This window comes from Nycticebus coucang, chromosome 11 (genome assembly GCF_027406575.1).
Source record: "Nycticebus coucang isolate mNycCou1 chromosome 11, mNycCou1.pri, whole genome shotgun sequence".
NCBI lineage: Eukaryota > Metazoa > Chordata > Mammalia > Primates > Lorisidae > Nycticebus > Nycticebus coucang.
In genome coordinates, this window is record NC_069790.1 from 75,678,512 (window position 1) to 75,704,080 (window position 25,569).

Below are 25,569 nucleotides of genomic sequence, written 5' to 3' on the forward strand. Positions count from 1 at the left end.
AACAATTTTGCATGAAAGGATATTCAAATCGCTCTTCATTAAGCAACCACAATGAGCCTTGAAGATTTACATGATTGAGCTGGAATTCAAAGCCAAAGACAAGAGAGAAGCATTTTTTTTCTGGGACACACAAAGAGATATCCATAATTAAACATCACACTTTCCTAGGGCAGCATGTTTTCTTATATTGACAAGCAAAATGAGGCATTTCAAATCAGACATTGCTGGCTTACAGTCATTTTTTTGCATAGCTATTGTTTTAATGTATTTCTGGCTATTAGGCATTTGTCTATTTTTGGTCAGTGAGGCATGCATTTTATAGAATTCTGGTTTTGCATTGAAAGCTGTACTTAACGTTAGTGCAATTACATTCCTACCACAGTATCTTAAGAATAATTATGGACTTATTTTGGATGGTCATATACACGTTTTATATTCAAAAGGGAGTGGCTGTAACCGTAGTATAATTAGTACAATTCAAACAACTCTAGAAAAAAAACTTTCCAAAGTACCTATTTCAACTCAATTATATACTTTATTTTGCCTTACTGTCACAGCTAAATATATCACAATCATGCTAGGATTTGGAAAAATGCCAACCTAGGTTTGCGTAACATTCCATTAAAAAGGTCAGAGATTAACAATGGAGTCAGTGTTCAATAACTCTTTTGTTCTAGGTCAAAGAATGCCATATTACTTCAGCCTGATTCTCATATAAATTCTAAACTACCAAAAAGCAGCAATTCTTTTGAATTTTACCTTCTATAAGTTTCCCCTACTTTCCTACCTGTACCCTAAACAAATTAAATCTTTTTTATTTTGTTCTTATATTCTAAAGAATATGTTTAATTTAAATCAAATACCAAAGAACAATACAGTTTACTTCAAAAGTGACCATTTTATCTAAAAAGACATTTAACCTCCTGCTTTAAACATTATTTATGAAGATTAACTCTGCTATGTAATATTCAGGCATACTATTAAATTTCATTTTTTAAAGTTATTTATCAGTATCACATAAACAAGCATAAAATTATTAGGATATTATTGGAATTGAGAAAAGATCTCACCGACCTATCCATCCATATAAAAATTATGTTCTATAAAAAAGCAAAATATCTAGTTCAAGACATGAGCACTTGGCTGTGGAAGTCAAACTATCATCAATGGACTCTGTTTATATTCGGAAGCCTCTTTGGACCATTAAACCAAGAATACAGGATTGACAGTGATGGGAAGCCTAAGTGCAATTTTAGCTCCCCAAAACAGATAATAATTCAACTAAAAATTGACTTTTCGTATCTTTCAAAGTCACTGTAAAAAATGTCTTGATGCCTGGGTTCTTAAATCATGCTTAACAATTTTGTTATTAGTGTTGTTTGTCTTTCCAGCTAAAATCAGAGACAATATGATACATATATTTTATATGTTCCTTCAAATGTACTTGTAAACATACTTGTGAATGATCTTTAATGACTTTCCTTAAAGCCCCCAAATTAACAAATGATAGTTACTTAATTCAGCCAAGTTCTCTCAAATCATCTCCACCAACATAGTACAGATTAATCACACTTCAGAACTGTTTTCGGCATCCATTACAATTTGTTCTCAATACTGACCCCAGAATGATTTCTTCAAAATCAAAGGCTATTCAAGTCACTCCTCAGCCTACATTTCTCAATGGCTTTCCTTGCTCTTGGAATGAAGACCCAAATCTTACAACATCCCAAATGGTCTGTTCCTGGTCTCTTATCCAACCATAGTTATCACTTTCCCTCTGGATTCCAGGCCCAGCCACACCAGTGTCCCTTCCTTTATCTAGGATACGACCAGTCTGTTCCCACTCTAAGCCTTTGCACTGCCCTTCTTTCCTTTGGGCATGCTATGCCCTGCCTTCCACAGGCCTTTAGCCAAATAATTCCTGCTCCTTCAGATCTCCACTCCGATACCATTTCCTCAGGAAAACCTTTCCAAAGTACACCCCACCTTACCTAAGACTAGGTCTAGTTTCCTTGTGAGACCCTTTTCCAGCATTCAGTGTATTTGTCAGCCCCACTTATCTGATCATTTCATCGATATTTGTCTTTCTACTTTTGACTAGAATTATTCACACTTCAGCATGTATCAACATCACCTGGAGTATTAAATAAATGGCCAGTGGGTCCCACCCCCTACTGATCACCATGTCAGTAGTGAGGCCCCGAACTCTGCAATTACAACTTCCCAGAGTTGCTGATGCTACTGGACTGGGAACCAACTGGAGAGCTTTAAAAGTTACCAATTCCCAGGCCCGGCTCCAGAGGTTTGATTTAACCAGGCTATGGTGGAGCCCAAGAGGTCTTATTCCAAATATTACATGCTTATACTACAAAATTTACTGGTTTATCTAAAATTTAAATTTAACCCACTGTCATGTATTTTATTTGCTAAATCTGACAGCCCTACTTATAACAAAACAGATAGTATGCAATATACTTACACATTTATACATGATCGTAACCTGACTCTTCATCTCTACAGCACGTAAGAAGAGTGGGTCTGAAGATGTGGAATTTTTAGACATAGAGAAAATTTTTTCCCTGAGGTTTAGACCTAGAAGTCGTTACCAAAACATTATAAAATCTCATCTATGACTTTTTAAATATAGGTAAATTCTCATAGTCTAAGACTATGGGACTTAATTCTCCTAGTCTAAGACTTAGGAATTAAATGACTTTGAGGCTCCTTTAAGCCCTAGGGCTGTGGACCTCATCTGGGGCAAGCAGAGAGAGAAGACATCGTCAACATAGCCAATGACCTCACCTGCGCAGAGCTACTGCTGGGACTCGACACAGAGCAGGGGGCTCTTTCATATACAAAAAAACGGGTAAAAACCATTTATTTCATAAATACAACAGGAAAAAAGACTGAACATACACCTGCCTTTGATAATACAATTCTATCCTTTTAACGTCTATGAAGTCGTGTATAGTTTTCCAATTTGAGAGAAAGATCAATAATTTCATGTCTTACATAAACTGATATGTTATATTTGCGTTTTTTGATGCTGTGACAGGTCGACTTAATCCCAGCTTGGCATGTTGATAGCGTTATGAGTAAACCAGAGAGTTCCAAATTGAGAATCCTCTGGGATTAATGGCTACCATGTGGTCTTCTGCCTCTCCAATAAGTAACCTGACAGGTCTCTGATTTAAAGATAAAGACTCCAAATAAATATCTTAAACATTAAATAGCATTCTTTTATGAATACTCACAGACTTCAATCATTTTAACAACCACTGCTATCTTCTGTTTTATACAATGATTACTTGTCAAACTTGACATGTACACTTTTTATTTACTATTTATGAGAACAGATTACTGAAAGATCACATGGTCATCAGAGCTAATTCCAGCAGCCTTGGTGAAGGAACCCAGAAATTTACGTGAACCCCACAGGACCAGAATAACAGTGGCGGCAGGTGTAGAAAGAGAGAGAAAGCTCATCAAGATCAAAGCTGGCTGCATGTTCGCAGGACTTACTTCAATTCACCCAGCTTCAAGCAAATACACACAAGTCACTTCAGATTATTTTCTCTGAAGTAGTCAATTTTCATTACTTTTAAAAGAGATAATTTCAAAAAATAAGACCTACAACTGCACAAAATAGCCACTATTACTGGTTTCTTTTGTCAGGGCAGCTTACCAAATCCAAAGGCACTGGAACCTGCAATGCTCTGTGAAGCCTGGACACTTGTGGACGTGTACAGCCCTGTCACCAGCAAGCCGTCAAAGAAGGTGCTTGTTGAAATTGTCACTGATAGATAAGGAAAAGAAAAGAAAGAAGTGTCAATTAATACAGTCAGAACAATGCAGTAGATTTCTGAAATGTCAGACATTGTCAAAACGATCTTTGCTCATTATTAACAAATTATTTTTACACTATCCACACTTAGTATTTTTACGCCAGAAATTACAGAGGAGCAAAAGGAAGCTCAGAACTCCAGCGTCTATAATTGCCTGTCCTAAATTTAGTATCTCAGTTCAACCTTTCTGCATTCATTTACACATTTCCAGGTAGGTGGAAAATCATCTGAAAATAATACAGTATTGAAAAGATGGTTCCCCACTTCCATTACCACCCCTGAAGGCAGTCAAAGCCCTGGCTGGAGTTTTGGCGCTGGGATGAAACACTTTTTTTTAAGCATTCCATGCTGTGGGAAACAATCTTACACTGGCTGAAAGCGGAACAGTAAGATGTGCTGCATTTCTTATTGTGAGTCTCCATTTCACAGGTAAGTTCCCTGAAGGTTTCCAACAAAAACAGACTAATTTGCATGAGGGCAGCCCTTTTCTTCTTGTGGAGGCCACTGCATGCTTTAAGTCTTAGAACAAAGTCCACAGGAGGGGCCCAAATGGTTCCATAACCAAAAAATTGGGATGTTCCTGGGAAGAAAAGGGTCAAATTAAGTGTATCTGTATGCGACTCAGGTTTGGGTTTTTAACATTTTTCTTGCTCACCATCTTAAAAATTGATCATAATTTCCTGCTTGACATGATAAATTTTCTCCTGCATAGGTTTTACAAGGCCAATATGATGCCATTTGCAGGAAGCAGGCAGGGGGAGGTAACATTGGCCTTGGGAAAGACTTCCTGAAGAAGACTGCCATGGCAATTGCAACAACAACAAAAATAAACAAATGGGACTTCATTAAACTGAAAAGCTTCTGTACAGCCAAGGAGACAACAACCAAAGCAAAGAGACAACCTACACAATGGGAAAGGATATTTGCATATTTTGAATCAGACAAAAGCTTGATAACTAGGATCTATAGAGAACTCAAATTAATCCACATGAAAAAAGCCAACAATCCCATATATCAATGGGCAAGAGACATGAATAGAACCTTCTCCAAAGAAGACAGACGAATGGCTAACAAACATATGAAAAAATGTTCATCATCCATATCAGAGAAATGCAAATCAAAACCACCCTGAGATACCATCTAACCCCAGTGAGAAGGGCCCACATCACAAAATCTCAAAACTGCAGATGCTGGCGTGGATGTGGAGAGAAGGGAACACTTTTACACTGCTGGTGGGACTGCAAACTAGTACAACCTTTCTGGAAGAAGTATGGAGAAACCTCAAAGCACTCAAGTTAGACCTCCCATTTGATCCTGCAATCCCATTACTGGGCATCTACCCAGAAGGAAAAAAATTCTTTTATCATAAAGACACTTGTACTAGACTGTTTATTGCAGCTCAATTTACAATCGCCAAAATGTAGAGACGGCCTAAATACCCACCAACCTAGGAATGGATTAACAAGCTGTGGTATATGTATACCATGGAATACTATTCAGCTACTAAAAATAATGGAGACTTTACATCCTTCGTATTAACCTGGATGGAAGTGGAAGACATTATTCTTAGTAAAGCATCACAAGAATGGAGAAGCATGAATCCTATGTACTCAATTTTGATATGAGGACACTTAATGACAATTAAGGTCATAGGGTGGGGAAGGAAAAGCAGAGAGAGGGAAGGAGGGAGAGGGGTGGGGCCTTGGTGTGTGTCACACTTTATGGGGGCAAGACATGATTGCAAGAGGACTTTACCTAACAAATGCAATCAGTGTAACCTGGCTTATTGTACCCTCAATGAATCCCCAACAATAAAAAAAAAAAAAAAAAGGGAGGATGGCCAGAGTCACATAAACTTTGAAGACAATTTTTAAATTAAACTCCATTTAATCCAGTGAACGAAGCTGAATGGTCTGGAACATTCATGTTATAAACCATAAAACAAGATACATATATAAGGTGTCTGATACCATGATACCACGTTAACCCCCAAATGGGACTGGATTTTCGAACAAATTACCTTACCATTCTTTAACAAGAAATAATAACTAATACTTTTGAGTACTGACATGTAATCCACATGTAAACCACTTCACTGGGCACCTAGCTAAGAAATTTACATGTATCATCTCATTTAACTGACAAAAGCACAGCAGGGGTGCAATTATTGCTTCCAGCACACAAATGAGGAATTTCCGGCCATTTAAGAACCTTGGCCAGCACCATTTATCATCTTAAAATGTTCTGATGCTGTTTATGTGGGTTCTCCCCTATTTTTCCCTCTGCTCAGCCCAGATCCCAAAGTGGCAAAGAGATCACTGCCAAATCCTTGTTTAATCGCTCCCTCCCCAGATTATTCACATGGAGGAAGAATATTTAAAGAAAAAGGAAAGGAAAGCATCAGGAGTTTGTATCGTGGTTATTAGAAGGAGAGCCAAAGGCTCTTGGGAGATGTCCTCTGGATATGGCAGACAAGCCTCAGGGTAAGAAGGATGAGCCCTGGACGCTGGGCCATCATCTGCTACCTGCTGGCTGGGTGTTCTTGAGTAAACCACCTCATCTCTCTCAGTCTTGATTTCCACATCTACGGGGTAATTCTCTAATCATCTGTCGCCCACCCTGTTTTGTTGATCTCAGATTCCCACAACTGGTTCTGGGAATGCTTCCTCCCTTTGAAACATGAGTTCAAGTTAACCAAGACAGAACGTGCTTGAATTGCTTCAGTGCTCCAAGTAGGGTTTAAAATTAATTTAATTCCTATTAGGTTCACCATAATGACCATGAGACTTTAATATTGTGTCTCAGATCATCCTTCACAGCAGATCACACCCAATCTGCAGAGCCTCATCGCGGCCCCATGGAGTCCCCTCAGCTCACACCACCCCAAGCCGCTTTCAGAGACAGCAATGCTGTACTGGTGCGCAGGCTTGGGGGTGTTGCCCTATTCCTTTCTGCTTTTGCTCTGGCTCCTATTTCCCAAATTCTGGGTGGGGTGGGGAAGATTAGAGTTTCACAGGTCTGGAAGGGAGGCAAACCTGAATTTGAATCCCACCTATCTATCCACCTCTGATCAGTAGGTGACCTTGAGGGAGTCTCAGATTCTTCATTCACAGAAGGGAATAATAATACTGTGAGGTCTGCTGTAAGAACTAGTATCTCTCTCTCCTCCTTTTCCTCCTCCTTCTTTTCGTCCTTTCCCCCCCTCCCCCTTTCCTGTCCTCTCTTAGACCCAGAGCCCCTGTCTCGTCCTTCAATTCCTGAGACCAGGAGTCCCCACAAATTTCCGGGCATCTACCTCCCAGGGCCTAGGCACGTAGGGTTACTGAACTGCCCACATCTGAGTCCTACATCTGCCTCCACCCTCCCCACCGCCACTTCCCCTCTGACCATGGTCCTCACCAAGTCTAAGCTGTGATCTCAGTGCATCCAGAACAAGTATCTCCAGCTTGTTATTAATTTGTTTTCCCTTCCAAAGGATATTCTTTAAGTACCTGCTCAGGGTTTATTTAAAACAGAAGCCTTGGAGACGGGCCGAGAATGAGAACACCAGGGAGAGGCAGCTCTCACTCTTTCCTTGGCAGCCCCTCAGAGACTCAGCTCTCGTCCCAAATGGGTACAACCCACCCAGCAAAACAAAAGCCCTGCCAGTCTAGCGTAGCATTATTTGAACTCACTGGTAGCCTGTGCGTATCCAGTGATGTTTTAATCCCTTAGAGATAGGCCTCCAGGAAGCTGCAGGAAGGCCTGTGACTCATTCGGGTATTGAGATGACCAAGATCACTTGTCAGACATCCAGCCAGGCTGTTAACCCCTCACCAGACCCCCTCTCACCCTCTCAGTGGGCAGGCCAGACTTCTCCTGCCTCAGAGGATGAAACTAATTCTTATTTTTACTCCATCACACACCGAAAAACCTGTTTCAGATCAGTTGTCTCCATGACATAGATTCTTGGATGCTAAAGCAGCAAGGTCTAATGAGAACAGCCCAGAAGTAAAGACTTCTGGATTTTATTCCCAACATATTAAAATATATTAAGTTGCTATGTCAGACTTGGCACGTTTTTCTATCGCTTGCTTCTATTCCTAGCACTGATACAAATACCTATTACTCTGTAAGCTCATTGCTAAGTGTTTTTAAATATGTGGGAAATAATTTCTAAACATTGAATCTTAGAATAAAAATAGAATTTCTAAGAAAAATACTTATTTCTCCATTTTAAATACCTATTATCCATAAGCTGACTACTCCCAAATTTCCATCTCCAGTCCAGACCTCTTTCCAAGATGCAGATGTATGTCAAGCTGTCCCAGAGACATCTCAACCTCAACATGGCCAACACGGAATGCCCATATCACCCCTACTCCCAAACCTTCTCCTGCAGACTTCCAGTTGCTCAGGCACAAAACCTCTGAGCCAACTGGGGGATTGCCTTTCTCATACAGGCTGCTTCCAGGGGCTCAGAGAATCCTGGTGGCTCTGCCTATAGAGGATATCCAGAATGTGACCCCTTGCCTGGTCGAAGGGACTAGCCTCACTCCCGCGGATTATTTATTTCCTTAGACATCAATCTGGTCTGCCCAGTCCTATCCTCAACTCTCTATAATATATTTTCAGTGTGAGTCAGAGGGAAGCTTTTGAAACAATCATGTCACTTCTCTCTTTACAATTTTCCAGTGGCTCCTCAAATGCTCAGAGTCTCCACAGTGGCCTTGTGGTCCTGCATGACCTGCCTCTGCTCCCTCTCTATTCTCGCCGCCTCCTGCTCTCCTCCTGGCCCACTCCACTGTAGCACGCTGGTCTCTTTGCTATTGCGCAGATACATCAGGCCTTTGCCCCAGCCATTTCCTCTGCCTTGGACTCTCTTCTTCCAGATACTGAAGGGCTCCTCACCTCCTTCTGTTTCAGCTCACACATCACCCTCTTCATGATGCCTGCCTTGACTACACTATTTAAATTTGCAGACAGACCCTGCACACTGGCTCCCACTGTCCCCACATTCCCAGTCCCCCTTGCTTGACTCTATTTCCCCTCCTTTTAGAATTATCACCTTCTAACACATTGTACTGATATATCTACATACAATATTTTTGTTTATTGTCAGTCTCATTCTATAGAATGTAATCTCCATCAAGGCAGGTATCTTGAGTATTCTGTTCAATGTCTTGAAAGATTCCTGGCACATTTAAGTGATCAATAAACATTTAGTGAGCTGTTAAAAACTCTTTCATTCAATGGAGAAGCATGAATCCTATGTACTCAATCTTGATATGAGGACAATTAATGACAATTAAGGTTATGGAGGGGGAAGCAGAAAGAGGGACGGAGGGATGGGGCTGGGGCCTTGGTGTGTGTCACACTTTATGGGGGCAAGATATGATTGCAAGAGGGACTTTACCTAACAATTGCAATCAGTGTAACTGGCTTATTGTACCCTCAATGAATCCCCAACAATAAAAAAAAAAAAAAAACTCATTCATTCAAAAGTAGTACGAGGCTGTCTTATCTTCAACTTATTTCCAGAGAAGAATATTATGAATCCTAGACTTTATGCGTCAGATGAATCCTGCATGGAAAAGCCACACCGAATAAAAGGAAGGCAGAGAAAAGTTGGCTATTTAAATATGTAAAATGTTTTCTAGAGCACAAGACAGATCAATGCAGAGAGAAACTGACCAAGGGACCAGCTAAAGGCACTTAGGAAAAAAGCTTAAGTACCCCTAAGTTCTCACATGCTGTGTGTTTACAAGAGCCATGCAAAGCGAGTTTCCTTATATGAAACAAAGTGATTATAACCCATCTCTCTGCTTGCTAGAGTTGGAAATTTAAACTATTTTTTAGGAAAAACAATGTTTCCCTTTGGAAACATGCTACTCTTTTGACTGTATGGAATAAGCATTCTTTTCCTCCTTGAAACAGAAGCACAACAGATACGTGAACTGGCAACTAGTCTCTTTATTTTAGAAAGAGGAAGCCCTGCCCAGACTTGCATGCAACTTAAGACATAGCTTTCTGATCACCAGGCTCTTTTATTCAAGAAAACGGGTCCAATTTCTGTGTTTAAAGAACACCAGACACAGTTCGCACTTCCCTGTTAGCACACAGGACATTTCAGGATGTCCCCGCTGTTCTTACTGACCGGAGCCCTGGCCGTGAGTAGCAGTCTACAGGAGCTCGCTGAGACTCTACACCAAGGCACTCTGACTCTGAAACTGCATCAGGAACACCCTTCTTTTATCTCTACTTACAGCCCCTGGCTAATCTGTCAGAGTAAACAAGCATGGACACTAACGACTGTGTCAGGCGGCGCTCTCTGGTGCTGTGTCCCCACGCCCCAGCTGTTGTGACCTGCATAGCCCCGCGTCTTCACCCCTGCAGGCTGGCTTCCTGTAGGGCCTCTCCCCACATCTTGCCCTCTAGTGTCTTCCCAGTTCCCTTTCATCAAAGTGCACTTGACTCCCACGGTGCACAAGCTCTTGTCCTTCCTGTGTGCCCTGCCTTGACTTCCTTTCCTCCAGTTTCACTGGACTCACCCTTCAAGCACTACTTTAGTTTTTCTAGTCTACTCATCACTCCTGTCTACAACCTGCTGCCATCTGGGCAACTGGCATAATCTTGAAAGCAGAAGAGTAATTTATGATAAATTAAAGGAAAAGCTTAAAACCAATATGCCTCATGAGAAAAAAGTTGAGATTCATGTTTGTGAATATTAAATTACAAGAGAACCTCTGTAAGATGACCACCCAAGGGACTGTGACAAACTGGTCAACATACAGAGGTGGTCAGCATAAGGAACCAGGTCTACTGTACTGATACGTACATGTGCTACACGTCCAATCTATGAAAATTAGGTCAACTTAAAGAGTTGGTCAATGTAAGAAAGTGGTCAACTATGGAGGGCCTATTGTGTTAATATGTGTATGAACTAGAAGGTAAACTTAAAACGTTCATGGTGCCTACAATAGTTAGCCTACTGATGAGGCTGATTAGCTAAAGTCAGAAAACTGTTATCTACTATTTTAAATGAACTATCCATGAATCGTAAGATTATATGTATGTGTGTAGATCTAAATATACTCATTTGTAGAACGTAAAATACACAGTCCTAATTCCCACTACAGATATTCTTGTAATTTTCTGATACTCTGATTAAAAATGTTATATAGTACCCAACTGCATAGTTTAAATTTTTCTATAGCTCCTGTCATTTTAAAATGTTTCCTATAAAAATATTTATGAAGCACCTTTGCATAAGTTGAAGTTAGAGTTAAAAGATACAAATTTGAGTACATTAAGATAGGAAAAATTTTCACAAAATGTTTACATTTGAACTATCTTTAAGATAAACAGTTGTTGGGCTGCATGTGTCTAACTGATATCTAACTAAGCTCAGTTAATTAAGCAAACCCTTCATGTTTTTTCCACGATCATCAGCCAAATGCTCTAATTAATGTTAAGATGGGGAACAAATAGTATTTACCAAGTGTCAATTCACTTCTTTTTCTTTTTTTTTCTTTTTTTTTTTATTGAATCATAGCTGTGTACATTGATATGATCATGGGGCATCATTCAATTCACTTTTAAAGGAGTTTATTGAAGAATTATTATAGGAATAATTGCCAAATCTAGGTGTAGGTATACAGATGTTTGTGGTACTTGTATTTTAACTTTCATTTTACAAAAATTTTATATTAAAAAGTTTGGGGGAAGAAATTTATCATAAATGCACTAAAGCAAACTAGCCCAAACAATAAAACATACTAGAAGGTACATAACACATTCAGACTTCGAGAACTGAGCAAGGCGCATGACTGGTTGATTGACAGACATCTACACCTTCTGTAAGAGCCAGAGAACCATGTAAGCACTGGAATTTGGGTTTTACTAACTAGAAGTTAAAAAGAGACATTTATAACTAGTCCCCCCTTGATAACAATGTTTATAAACTCTGACAGTCTGTCAATTCCAGCTATTTTATACAAATTAAAATGCATCACCCCTGTGGGATAGGAACCATGAGCTATTCATTTCCAATCCCAAAGGTTTATTTATGTAAAATCATCAAACGATTTTAAATAGCTGAACACTTACTTATACAATTCATTCTCCCCCCCGATCTGTTTCTCTTCATGGCTTTATACATTTTCATGGTAAAATTTATAAAATTCTTTTCCAGGGTACTTTTTCCCCCTTGGAGTCAATTTTTATATTTCATAGTTTTGCATCAAAATATAGTAAACAGAACTAATAACTTTAATTATATGGGAAAAACATAAGTATTATAGATTGCAAATAGTATTTCCAAATTGCCGGTACATTTTTAGGGGGGAAAATAAAACATGTATGTTATTACCTATAATCAGAAAGGCAATGTGTCCTATCACCATTCCCTTGTTCAGTAAACATCTCTAACTTCCACAGATTAAAACCCTAACTCTTCAACCAGGTTTCAAAGACCTTCAAGCTGTGGCCATCACCCATCTCTGTGGTTGAATTTCTCCATTTCAGCTGAAAACACCCTTGGATCCCGTGAAATCACAACATGTTCTACACTTCCCCGCCTCACTGGCCTTCTCACCCGGGATGACTCCCCCTGTTACCTTTTGTTAAAACCCCACCCATTCTCTAGGTACAGGCTTGAATGCCACCTCTCTCATGAAGAGAGATCCCTTGGTGAAAGCCTCCTCACCCACCTCAGAGACCCAGAGCTCTGGGAAACTGCAGGGCACTTGATCACACTCTGCTTTCCCCAGAGCTTGGGTCAAAGAAGGAGCTCAACCAACACGTGTGCAGTTCAACCACACAGAAATATTTGTTCCAGCATAAAATAACATATAAGGATAAAAAAAGAATATAACGGAGAAATGGATTGCAGTCAATGTCATTTGCATTGTAAAATCTAACTTCCCTTCAACAGAAAAAAGGGCGAGAGTTTGTTATTCATATGATATGTAACAGTTTCCCCTGAAAAGAAAATAAAAAATAATGCGGTATTTTGTTATAGTACCCAAAAATCAGAAATGTCTATAAAAGTTTTGGTTGAATTTTACATTTAACTATGTTTCTTTTGTGTGTCTGTATTTTGTGCATAAATATATACATACTTTATGTACAAACCAAATTAATCTTCTATTAAGCTTTGTCACTAAGGTACCTAATACTATTATCTTCACTGTAAAGTTACTCAGCCAGTTCCTTAAAATAAACATCAGGGATCAGAAGGCGGAGGTTATGCGTATCTCTTCACATCTGTGTTAAACTGGCAATGAGCTTAGCGCCAGGAGACTATAAATATGGATGGCTGGGTTGTGACAGCAGAATGAAAACATGATGTAGCAACACAATCCAATTCTTATCAGTGGCTCAAAGAGCACCTCTGTAGAGATGACTAATTACAGAGTCAGTTATTATCTGTTACAGCTTCTATTAAATGTTCTGAACAAGGCTCTAATGCTGTTCTTGCAGAAAATCACTGTAAGATGAAAGTCTGGAAGAAAATAAATTTAGACATTTAATGCTGTTTGCATTTCATCCTAAAGCTTCTGGTCTACAAATGCTCTATGGTCTATTAAATTTTGATCACTTCCAGGATATTCCAGGACTATTTTATACAAAAGGCTTTTAATATGTGCAGAAAATAAACATAGCAAACAATATTTGAAATGTTTCCATATTTCTTAAGATGACAACCGTCACGCAAATTACACGAATTTTGAAATTAGGACTTAAGTATCAGTGATTATGCATCAATTGCACAGTTTCCATTTCTTGGTTTTATATATTTTGAAGATGAAAAAACACCAGCAGAATCTAATATTGTCAATATTTTTAAAACCATCACAGCATCTTGCCTAGGAACAAGAACTCATTTGCTTTTTGAATACAGATTAAATAGCCTAAGGAACACATGTATTTCTTTGAAAATGAAAGAAACGGAGTTTATTTGCTGCAAAATTTCATCAATCCTGTGTGTTCAACTACTGACTCACCTTTAAAGTACCAATAGCTCTGAGTACCAAATAAACATCATCAAAAAAAGCATTACCATCTCCATTCCAAACCTCCAGAAGAACATGACCCCTGAACTACTTCTCACTACATCTATTTGTTCCATTTTGACACAGTTTTATGTGATTTTCAAATACTAAGTCAGGCATTTCAACAATCGCATTACCAAACCAACAACAGCAATAAAAAGAAATCAGCCCAGTAAATACATAAAAGCAATCACTGTGGGTCATGATTCACTGACAGAGGATATGAATCCACAGTAGTGAACAGGGATCTCAAATAATTAGATCAGGAAAAAATGGGACTCTGATCAGCCGTCTGCTTCTGCTTGACCTATTTATCCCAAAAACAGATAAGGGGCATGATGAGGAAGGACGTGGCTGTCCACCTGCCCATTTCCAGAGAAGCACTGCTGAATGTACCATACCCACCCACATTCTTCAGCTGATCCACATCATCCCTAAGAGCTCTTCACAGTTTAACAGACCTCTCCTTAATAACAACACAGCTAAAGAATATTTGAGCAGTATAGTCCAGGTACCATTCTAAGTCTTTTATAGGTATTATTTAATCTCCATTTTAGACAAGGACTATTATTACATCCTTTGTAGCCATGAGAAAGCTGAAATAAAATGGGGAGAGGGCCAAATAATGTACCTTAACTGGCATGTAAAAGGTGGCTCTAAGAAATGGAAGCTGTGTTCCCCATCCTCAACCGACTGCCAAGTACATAGAGCAGCCTCTGTCTCCTGCGGTGCTGAGAAAGTGACAGGGGCTCCATCTTCTCTCAGAAGGCAGTGGTACAGTGTGCTCCCAAGCTCCAGATACAGGGGTGCAGCCTCCTGGGAGCATGCCCAGCAGGCTGCCCTGCACAATGCACTTAACCTGATGTCTGCTGCACCAATTATTATCAAAGCCATTTATGATCATCAGTATTATGTTTCTCTTTAATTTTATACAGATTTGTACAGTTCCATGGGGGACAAAGGAAGGAGGAGAAATGGTCCCCAGGGAGGACTAAATGCAGTGTGATAGAGGACTCAGCTGAAGATCAAAACAGCAAGTTCAAAGAGCCCTGGATGAGGCAGCCCACGTGGAAAAGCAGGGCCAATGCCCTGGAAAACGCCCACCACCTTCATCTACACCTAAAAGGGGAGGGCAAAACAAACAGGACTCCGGAATTAGGGCAGGTGCAGAAGACCCATCCTATGCAACATTTAAGGATAAACTAAAACACTTCCTAGAGTCTGAAAAACACTATTTGTTAGCCAGAAGAGGGATCCAGCATCTTCGTGGTACCCTATTAGTAAATCCTATTATATTTATTATAAACTCAAAATTCAGAAGAACCATATGTAGTCTCTAAGTCTTATCTTCTGGCACCACCAGTAATAAAAGGAGATTCACTAAGATTTTCCCTCTGTAAAGTGCTTCTTAGGATTTTGTATGTAGACATTTGCATTCTACATTTAGTTAAGTTTCACCTATACCCATTCTAGGATGCACCGTAGGTATGACCCCATCAATTACCCTCCCTCCACCCCAACCTCCCCCTCCCCTCCCTTGGCCCTTTCCCCATATTCTTGTGCTATAGTTGGGTTATAGCCTCCATGTGAAAGGTATAAATTAGCTTCATAGTAGGGCTGAGTACATTGGATACTTTTTCTTCCATTCTTGAGATACTTTGCTAAGAAGAATATGCCATGAAGGCTATATTAAACAGTTTGATGAAAATATTTCAGATTTTATATGAAACCAGCACATTGTACCCCTTGATTGCACTAATGTACACAGTTGATTTAATATATATATATAGATAGATAGATAGATAGATAGATAGATAGATAGATAGATAGATATAGTACTTCTTAGGAGATAAAACAGGAGATACAATGTGCTTGTGAATATATTATTTTAAAATTAAGCCCCTTGGAAGAAAGTTTAAATGACAGTACTTGGTGAGTATAAATCTTCCTGTTTCTTCATCCCTCCACATTGCTGTTTTCTCTTTTTTATGACCCGGGTGTATTTGTTTTCTTTCTCTCTCTCCTCCTCCTCTTTCCTCTCTCTTTCTCCATTCTGAAACATTAACCTTAGGATAAAATCCTTTCTCTAGACTCTCTGGACTTGAAGTCCTATGTTAGAATAAAGCACCTAAATGAGGTCCTGAAGTATATTTCTGAAATCCCCTGAAGATTGGCCAATCTATCCTAAATACAAATTCCCTAACTAGTGATCTCGGCTATCAAGAAGAAAAATATAATTTTACAATACTCTACCCTATTTCTAGTTCTGATTGCACTTAAAACAGGAATGATTCCATTTTTGTCAACCATTTTCAGCTTTAATTCTTAATTTTAAAAAATTCCTACAAATAGTGATACAATTGTTTAGTTTTTAGAATAAAAAATTTTTTTCTTTATAAATGGAGAATTATAGCCAAGATTTACTGGTATTTTTTATCTATCTCTAACCTTGTTTTTCATGTATATGAGGCTGAATAATACCAGTATTATTTTTTATACTGTTTTTAATACTGTTTTCCACAGTATTCTCTTTTGGGACTTCCAAGTATTCATTTCAATATACTTCAACTAATTATAAGCAACTGTCCTAACATCAAAAGAATTTATTTAAGTATATGCTGAGTATGTTACACATATGGAATACATATAAATTAACTATAAAACTCTATGTAAGGCAAATTTTAAAATTTTCATTTACTTTATTAAGATCAGACTCTGTGTACTGCTTAACTTATTCAGTTAAAACAAATATTTATAAAATGCTACTCTTGATACTGAGGATATAATGATGAACCCTCTGTATAGTTACAAAAATAACATTTGAATAAATGTTCCTGTCCCTTTCAGAAGAATCTCTACTTCATGTTTCAAAATTCAATTCATAAAACCCTAAAATTCCATTGCTAACAATGAAATTCGCAAAATAATGTTAAGTAAATGATCTGACAAATTTTTTTTTTCTTTTTTATTGTTGGGGATTCATTGAGGGTACAATAAGCCAGTTACCCTGATTGCAATTGTTAGGTAAAGTCCCTCGATCTGACAAATTTTTAAGTATCAGCACAGCCAGTTGCTCTTTAAATATGCTATAAGTGAAAGGTTTTTTTAATTTTTAGATTAAAATTATCACTAGGAATGTAATTTAAATGACATTTACATTGACAGATGGCATCAAATAGTTATTTGGTAAATTACACAAGAAATAAATGAACAACTAATTTGCATAATATTAAATTATAACTCTAGATAATACTTCTCCTATAGTTAAAAATGGAAAATGTTGTACCTTTTATATTGCAACATGGCACTTAGTACGAGCCTTAGAATCATCACTAAAATTAAAACACCTCTTGCAGTTAAGTATAAATTTGTATTTTCTTTTTTTTTTTTTTTAATTTCTTTTTTTTTTTTTTTTTTGTAGAGACAGAGTCTCACTGTACCACCCTCGGGTAGAGTGCCGTGGCGTCACATGGCTCATAGCAACCTCTTAACTCTTGGGCTTACGTGATTCTCTTGCCTCAGCCTCCCGAGCAGCTGGGACTACAGGCGCCCGCCACAACGCCCGGCTATTTTTTGGTTGCAGTTTGGCCGGGGCTGGGTTTGAACCTGCCACCCTCGGCATATGGGGCTGGCGCCCTACTCACTGAGCCACAGGCACCGCCCTAAATTTGTATTTTCAATATAGCCATATAGCCATGAGACCATTTTCCCAAAAATAAGGATAAAGAAAAACTCCAGATGTGAATAATCATCAGAAAATGTTTTGAGGCCTAGGAGCATAGGAAAAAGTCCAATGATTAGGTATCTAAAGAGTGTATAGATGAAAGAATTTTGAAAAGGTACTAAGTAATTTTTGCAATTGTGGTAATCCTCATTTTCTGGTACATGATTTCCAAGAAAATCTTAATCTAACTTTAGTATATATTTGGGTTTTGATTTGTCAAACTGTTTTTAGAGAACTAATCTAAATTCTCAAGTTAAAGACTTGGCATGGAAAACTAAAATTTGATGAAAGGCAAACTAACATATAGATAACATACAGATACATTTTTATCAACGTATTTCTTGCTTGCAATTACTGCTACACAGAAATGCTAAAGATATTATTTGTTTGGTTGGTTGTTTTTGAGACACAGTCTCACCCTGTCACCCTGGGCAGAGTGCTCACAGCAACCTCAAACTCTTGGCCTCAGAGATCCTCTTGCCTCACCCTTGCCAGTACCTGGGACTACAGGCACCCGCCACAACACTCAGCTAGTTTTTCCATTTTTAGTACACACTGGTCTCACTTTGCTCCAGCTGGTATCCAACTTCTGAGCTTAGGTGATCTACCTGCCTCAGCCTCCCCGAGTGCTAAGATTACAGACGTGAGCTACTGCACTCTGGTCAAGATATAGCTCTAAACAGAATTGAAAATATTAAAATATCTATTGGATACAGGTGGATTCATATTCCGTGTCAAATAATCAGTATCTGGCAGAACAACTAAATTCTCTCAAAGACTATTTCACTTTCATAACTAAAACTTCCAATCACCTAAGAAGCTTTTTAAAATTCAGATTCCCAGAACGGCATCTGTGGTTCAGTGGGTAGGGCGCCGGCCCCATATACCAAGGGTGGTGGGTTCAAACCTGGCCCCGGCCAAACTGCAACAAAAAAATTGCCGGGCGTTCTAGTGGGCGCCTGTAGTCCCAGCTACTCGGGAGGCTGAGGCAAGAGAATCACCTGACCCCAGAAGTTGGAGGTTGCTGTGAGCTGTGACACTGCAGCACTCTACGGACAATGATAAAGTGAGACTATGTCTGTAAAAAAAAAAAAAAAGTCCAGATTCCCAGCTCCCCCGGGGGTTCTGATTCTGTATTATTAGGATAAAGCCCAGGAATCAGCATGTTTAACAATGTCAGCTCAGTATATTTTGTCGGTGGTCCTGGGGCAGACAAGTCCCAGTGACAGCAAAACCTTCAGATTCATAGCTCCTGGGAAACAGAATCTCCAACGAAGGCTATCCATGGGACTAAAAATTACAAATGAACTGAATTGAGACCACATTAAGAATTCAACTACAGTAAAAAGCCACTTTGCCTTTTAATATACCGCAGTTTCCTCCTAGTGCAAATGATGTTTAACAAGATGAGTATGTAATGGGACACCTGTTCTTAGGAGACCTCACATGTGCCAGCAAATTTTATCTGACTGATGAGGACGAAACAGAATGAGGAGAAGCAGCCAAGGTTGCAGGAGATTTGGGGTGAGCTCTAAAGAGCAATGTCAGAGTGCTGACTGCGAACTCACAACAGAAGTGAATACGTCCTGAATTTGGCAGGTGAACATTTAAAGAACATTTAGCCAATGTTACATAGATATTATAGTTTCATTAGCATGTCTTGTAGGGAATCCTTGCCGAATGTAAGGGAGTACCCCTTTCTTTCCTGCTTGCTATCAGGCCATCAGAATTTCTTGAATTTACTCATGAATCAACATCGAGTTAAATGGTTGCTGCTGGAATCTCACTTCCAATGTCTAGGTAGTAATTCCACTACTTCTCTACCTACCTTGAGCTTCAACTCTCGTCTAAAGGTATTTGTGTTCTACATTTTTCAATCTGAAATAACCTTATTGGTGGAGAAGGTGGAATCAGGATTTGCATAGGTCGACTTTCCAACAGCCACTCTGCAACATGATACAACAGATTCCCATTATTTGCGGTAGTTATGTTCTATAAAATCACTACTAACACTGAATTAGCAAATATTGAACCACAGCTCCTAGAGGACATACGGAGTTAAGAGTCCTGTGAATCCCTAGTCACAACTTTTTCATCAACCAATCAATTCGTAGCCTTGTTTTATGCATTTTTCTGTTTAAAGATGACTTTATTCAATACATATTGTTGATTCATTAACACTGAACTCATGGCCAACAGCACTGAAACCCATGCCTGAAGGAAGCTTATCTAACACCCATGTTTTCTCTGTAAGGCATATCTCAGCCTTCAGCACTTCAGTGCTATACCTGCGGGCTATTTTAAAAGTGAAATCACCAAGTAAAGGACAACAATTAAAACTATGCCCTCCAGACTGTTTACAGTATGAGAGCTACAGCAGGAAGGCAGAGCCCTTGGCCTCGCCTGGTAAACGAGCACCGGCCAGTTCACATTGTCCAGCACTTGCTCTGTGCACAACTTCAAGTGACCATGAAATGGAGTTCAGCATGGATTTGGGGGTCATGGGGGTCACAAATAGAAACCTGCAAATAATGAGGATCAACTATGTTATCTGCCCCAAGGCAAAGACCCCATCCTTTCATTGCTCCCCTCATGCCAAGTCATTACTTTGCTAGGGTTGCTGTTGACGACGTACCACAGACGGGGTGGCTTAAACAACAGAAATTTATTTATTTTTTTTAGAGTTCTGGAGGCTAGAAGTTGGAGCCCAAGGTATCCACAGGTCTGGTTTCTTCTGTAGCCCCCCTCCTTGGCTTGTGCTGGCCGCTTTCTCCCTATGTCCCCACGTGGCCCTTCCTCTATGCTCACTCGTGTCTGTATCCAAATTTCTTCTAGTTACAATGACACCAGTCATACGGCATTGGAGCCCCCTAATGACCGAATTTTAACCTCCCTAGAGATCTTATCTTCGAATACAGTCACATTAGGAGGCACTGGGGATTAGGGCCTCAACACAGGCATTTGGGGAAGGGGCAGCCCACAGCCCGTAACACCAAGCACATCTGTCGCACACTGCTTTCCCCCATGCTTTAGTTTACTGCAGGCTTGGACTTCCCAAAGACATTCTCCAAGTCATGCCTCTTGGTTGAGTGTCTTTTTAAATGCTTCTGAAATCTAAGCTGATCAGAACGCTCTTATAACAAGTTATAACATAATTAGGATTGACTATTTACAGACCACTTTCCCTTTTGAGTCTCAAGAATTCTCTTGTGGAGCTCTAGCATGGCCAGGAAATCAGACCCCTTCTACAGTCCTCTGCATCCTAGGCGCTTATTATATTAGACAGGTACTGGGAATGCCCCAGATTCCACCCAAGCCTCTACACCCTGCCTCTAATGTGCTTTTCCAGACTTTCCTCTGAGTCCATGCCCCTAAATACCTCTCCCTGTCCAAGACATTTTCTCGGTTTCAGGCCTGTCTTCTCACCAGCATCACTGCCCACAACTCTTTTCCTCTCCATCTCTCCCTGTTGAAATCCTTCCAATTCACCGTCTCAGCTAAATGTTAGCTGTTCCAGGACTGTCCTCCTTCCTCCAAGCCTCTTCCTCCCTGACAAGCTGCACTCGCGCTCAGCTCTGTGAAGATGACCACATTCTACCTTTGTGTTTGTGTGCACATCCGATAACCCTCAATATGCTATCACTACCATTGGCAATGGCTTATTCACTGTTGCGTCCCCACACCACTCAGCAGAGTCCCCACTAGGTTATTAGCAAATGTTTTAAAGCAGATATGCTTTGCTTTTAGTAGAACTTGGATTTAAATTAGGTAAATACAGTTGAAGTCCCTCATGACTACCAGCCTTGCTTTTCTGCCAATTTTGTGATAGCTATTAGAAAATCATCATCCATGTCTGAGCCTGGCTGCACGGGTCACTGTCACTTCTCACGAGCTACCCCAAATCCTGCCCCAAAGCTCTCCAATATACATCCATAGCATGCCTCACTCAGAGGTAGACCTTGAGGCAAGCAGAGGGAACACCAGGACAGAGGAAAAGAAGTGGTCCAGGGAAGGGAGGGCAGATATCTGTTAATAAAAGTACAATATGAAATGCACTGCCGTCGTGGGTAGTAGGAAATGGTGTAGAACACTTGCTCGAAGTCATCCCACTTGAAGGATAAGCTGAGGGCTGCTCCTGCAGGAAGCTGATTCCTGCCAGCAATGCACGTGGGCAGGCGTAAAGTGACCTTCCAGAGAAAGCCTCTGGTACAGAGATGCAGGCAGTCCCAGAGAGAAGCAGGCTGGAGCACAATGAACAAAATGTCAAAGTTCAAGGGATGTGGGCAATGGTATTTATAAATATTACAAACTCCTGCATGGCAGAATCAAGTTTCCCACTGCTAACTCACGAACGACGAAGTGGACAAGATGCCATTATCCTGTCGGAGCACCTCCACCTTACAGACACTGGGCAAACAGCAGTGAAATGCAGTGAGACGATTAGTCTGGGGCATGTACTACCTTTGCTTCTATTATGATTTATTTAATTTTAATTTTGAATAGCTTAATTTTTATTTTTGAGACAGGGTCTCAGTTACCCAGACTAGAGTGCAGTGGCATCATCACAGTTCACTGCAACCACAAACCTCCACGCTCAAGCAATCCTCCTGCCTCAGCCTGCTGAATAGCCAGGGACAATAGGTGCATGCTACCATATCTAGATAATTTTTCTATTTTCTGTAGAGAAGGAGGGTGTCTCACTATGATCTCCTAGACTCAAGCGACAGTTCCACCTTGATCTCCCAAAGTGCTAGGATTACAGGCATGAGCCACTGCACCCGGCCCATAATTTAATTTTTAACGATCACTGTTTAACAGCTGTCTTGCAAAATACCTGCAAATTTAATCAATAGCATTCATAAACTGATTGAATATGAGGGATATACACTAAAGTATCTGTTACACTACCTGTTCTTTTTGAACAAAATGTACACTTTCTATGCTGTATTCCAACCACGTATTCTATCTTACCATGTGGGGCAACAAACGGAATTGTCCACAAGCCTGGGGTGCCTGGAAGCTAGCTGGAGATGGGTCCTCCATTTTGCAAAAGAAGAGGGTAGCAGCAAAGCTGAGCTTCCCATAAAATGGGGGGCTACCTCCCCCCATGGACACTGCAACACTCCATAGGCCCCAGAGGCTGGGTTGACTTTCCAGACAACTATGGTTTCGGACTGATCGCCACACACAGACTGATCATTCCCCCACCGATAAGATTACCTGGACCCACAAAGATTGATTATCCCCCCACCCCCCACCCCACTGTTTTTATTCCTACTTTCTCTGTTAAAAGGGAACACCATGAGGGTGGGGAGCCGCCTTTCACTGGAACACAGACCCAAACAAAGTGCTCGGCAGCAGCCCTGGTCCCTGCCCACCTCTCTATGGGGATGATCAGAAATAGCAAAAACCTCCAATTTTTCTTACTCCTTTTTTCTTTAAGTGTTCCTAATAATGCCTATTTGTTCATCCACACTGTGACAGTGGGGAATTTGTCCCAATCCCTTTCAGGATAGTCGTTTGACCACAAAGGGACTCACCTTGAACTTCCAAGTCTTAACTAGCTAGGAAATGAATTATTGTCATGTATTAAAATTTGAAATTCACTCTGTGTGTCCTTTCCCACTGTGGTTCTTTCTACTTCACACCTGGTATCCTCCATGAAATCTATGTTTTGTTTTTCAGATTATCCAGGCATTTGTCTCCCACTTCCTCAGATTCAGGGAGAATCGCACGCCTGCCAGACACATTATTTTTTGTTTCATGAGATATACTTTATCCTTTGCCAGGAGCCTATTATTCTTGTAGCTTAAGCCATAGCCAGAAACCCAAATCCTGTTTTTCAATACTTATCTATGTAGCCAGATGATCATATCCTATATGCCTCTTTCTCTTGCAAATGCAGCTTCCAAAGACAGTCTGACTTCCCAGTCTCAGAACCACAACTTCCAAAGGTGACGTGGAGGGTTCATGTAATGACTGTGTTCATCAAGCACCTTGGGCTAGAATATATTGCGCTCACAAACTGAGGGACAATAGCATCTGCTCCTGTTGCTAGGCAACCAGGCTGTCTGGCAGCAACGCTCCTGTTATTCCACCTGGCGGTGGAGGTAGCACCTATCCACCAGCTCTAACAACGAGCAGCTGAAGAACAGAGCTGCAGACATCTCCAATCACAGTGGCTATACACAAAAGGAAAAGCCATCTCTGTGATGCATTCCTCGAGCACGAGACCTGGCACCAGAAAGTGCTCAGTAATGTTTGGTGAATGAAATTTCTCTGCACCCCAAGTATTTGTGTGAAAGTACATTGCAGGCTCCTGGATTTCCTGGGGTTTTAGTTGGTCTCTAACCATATTCTATTAGTGATCAAATATGTTTCTTCCTTCACCACCCCTTCACTCTTCAATCAATTCCAAACCAGCTTCCACCTCATAGGTACCCCAAGAGCAGCACTCCGCAGAAGTCACTAATGGCTCCTTTGTTGCTGAATCCAGCAGCACTTTTCGTCCTCATCTTACTAGACTCCTCTTTATTGCTCTATTCCCTCTTCCCTTAACTTCCGGGAGCCCACAGTTTTTCTCCCACATAACTGAAAGTGTTTCTTCATCCTTTACTGACCACCTGTCCTAATGTGTAAAGCTGGGAGTATCCTTTGGTCTCTGCCCACAGCTCTTTCGTATTCTGTTCCTATTTTTATGCTGTCCTACCCCCAGCTGGTCCTGGCACCTTGTGCCACCTACAAGTCAGTCGATCTCAAGTTTCTCTCCTCTCGGCTCCAGCTTAGCTCCAAGTCCAGACTTCTACTTCACATCACCACTTGAATGTCTCAATGACATTCAAACTCAAATCTGTCTAAACCTGAATGTATAATTCATTTAGATAACCAACATTTGTTGAGTACCCACTGTGTACCAGGCACTGTCACATTTATTGAGTACCCACTGTGTACCAGGCTCAAAGACATCTATGAATAAGACTGTGCCCCTGACTGCATGAGGCATGAAAACTCTCCATTCCCCTACCCCCAATCTGATCCTTTCTCAGTGCTCCCCACCTCCCTAAATTGCACAGCCATCCAAACAAATGCAAAATCCAAGGATTGAAATCATCTTTAATCTCTGTCACTGTCCCAACTCCCAGCCACATCCATTCCTAATACTGCCAATTTTATCTCTTAAATATATTTGATGTTTGTCCGTATCTCAAGTTGCATTCCAAGCTTCTATCTTGCATAAATTGCTTCCCTGGCTTCTTACCTGGTCTTTCAGCATTCACTCTAGTCTGCTTCCCTGCATAGTCTGAGTGGTCTTTGCAAAAGGCAGATCTGATCATAGGACCCTCCTTCCCCACTCATACTCCCAGGTTAAAATCTCTCCTCAGCATCTCTGCATTCTTTGGATATAGGACAAAAATCCTTAAAAAATGGCCCGCACACTCTTGATTGCTCAGCTTCATCTTGCCCTGTCTGTTCTAGCCACATTTACCTTCTCTCCACCAAATCACAGAACCTATATACCAGCTATTTCGTTTCCTGAGAACGTTCCAATGTACATACTCACCTCTGCCTGGTAAAATTCTATTTCTTCTGCCACTGTGGCAGCTGAGCCTTCCCTGTCCATATGTTCTTTCGGTTTACATCTATATTCTTACTTTGAACTATTGCCAAGGGTATCTGTGAACCAACTAATGTCAACAAGTTAGCATCCCATCTTTATTTTATCCTCCTTATGGATAGGTCAGTGTGTGCACTTAATTGTCTTTTGTAAGTAGGTGGCATGTACATAATAAATGAAGTAAATATATGAAAATATCTGATGGAAGTGGGCTCTCAACAGATATTAAATGAATTAACTGGAAGTCAGAAAACCTACTCTCTAATCCCTGTTCACAGGAAGTGTACTAGGAAGATTAGGTTGTACAGAGATTGAAATTCAGACGCCTATAGGCCAAATGTGGCCCACAGA

General features: G+C 40.3%; 1 protein-coding gene across 1 annotated transcript in view; it reads right to left on the reverse strand.

Moving 5' to 3' along the window:
• The window catches only part of RELN (reelin), a 533,405-nt gene that overhangs the window by 466,862 nt on the left and 40,974 nt on the right, over positions 1-25,569 (reverse strand). The window contains exon 2 of the mRNA XM_053609340.1: positions 3,686-3,796. Coding sequence (XP_053465315.1) covers positions 3,686-3,796 — 111 coding nt within the window. The remainder of the gene's footprint in view (positions 1-3,685; positions 3,797-25,569) is intronic.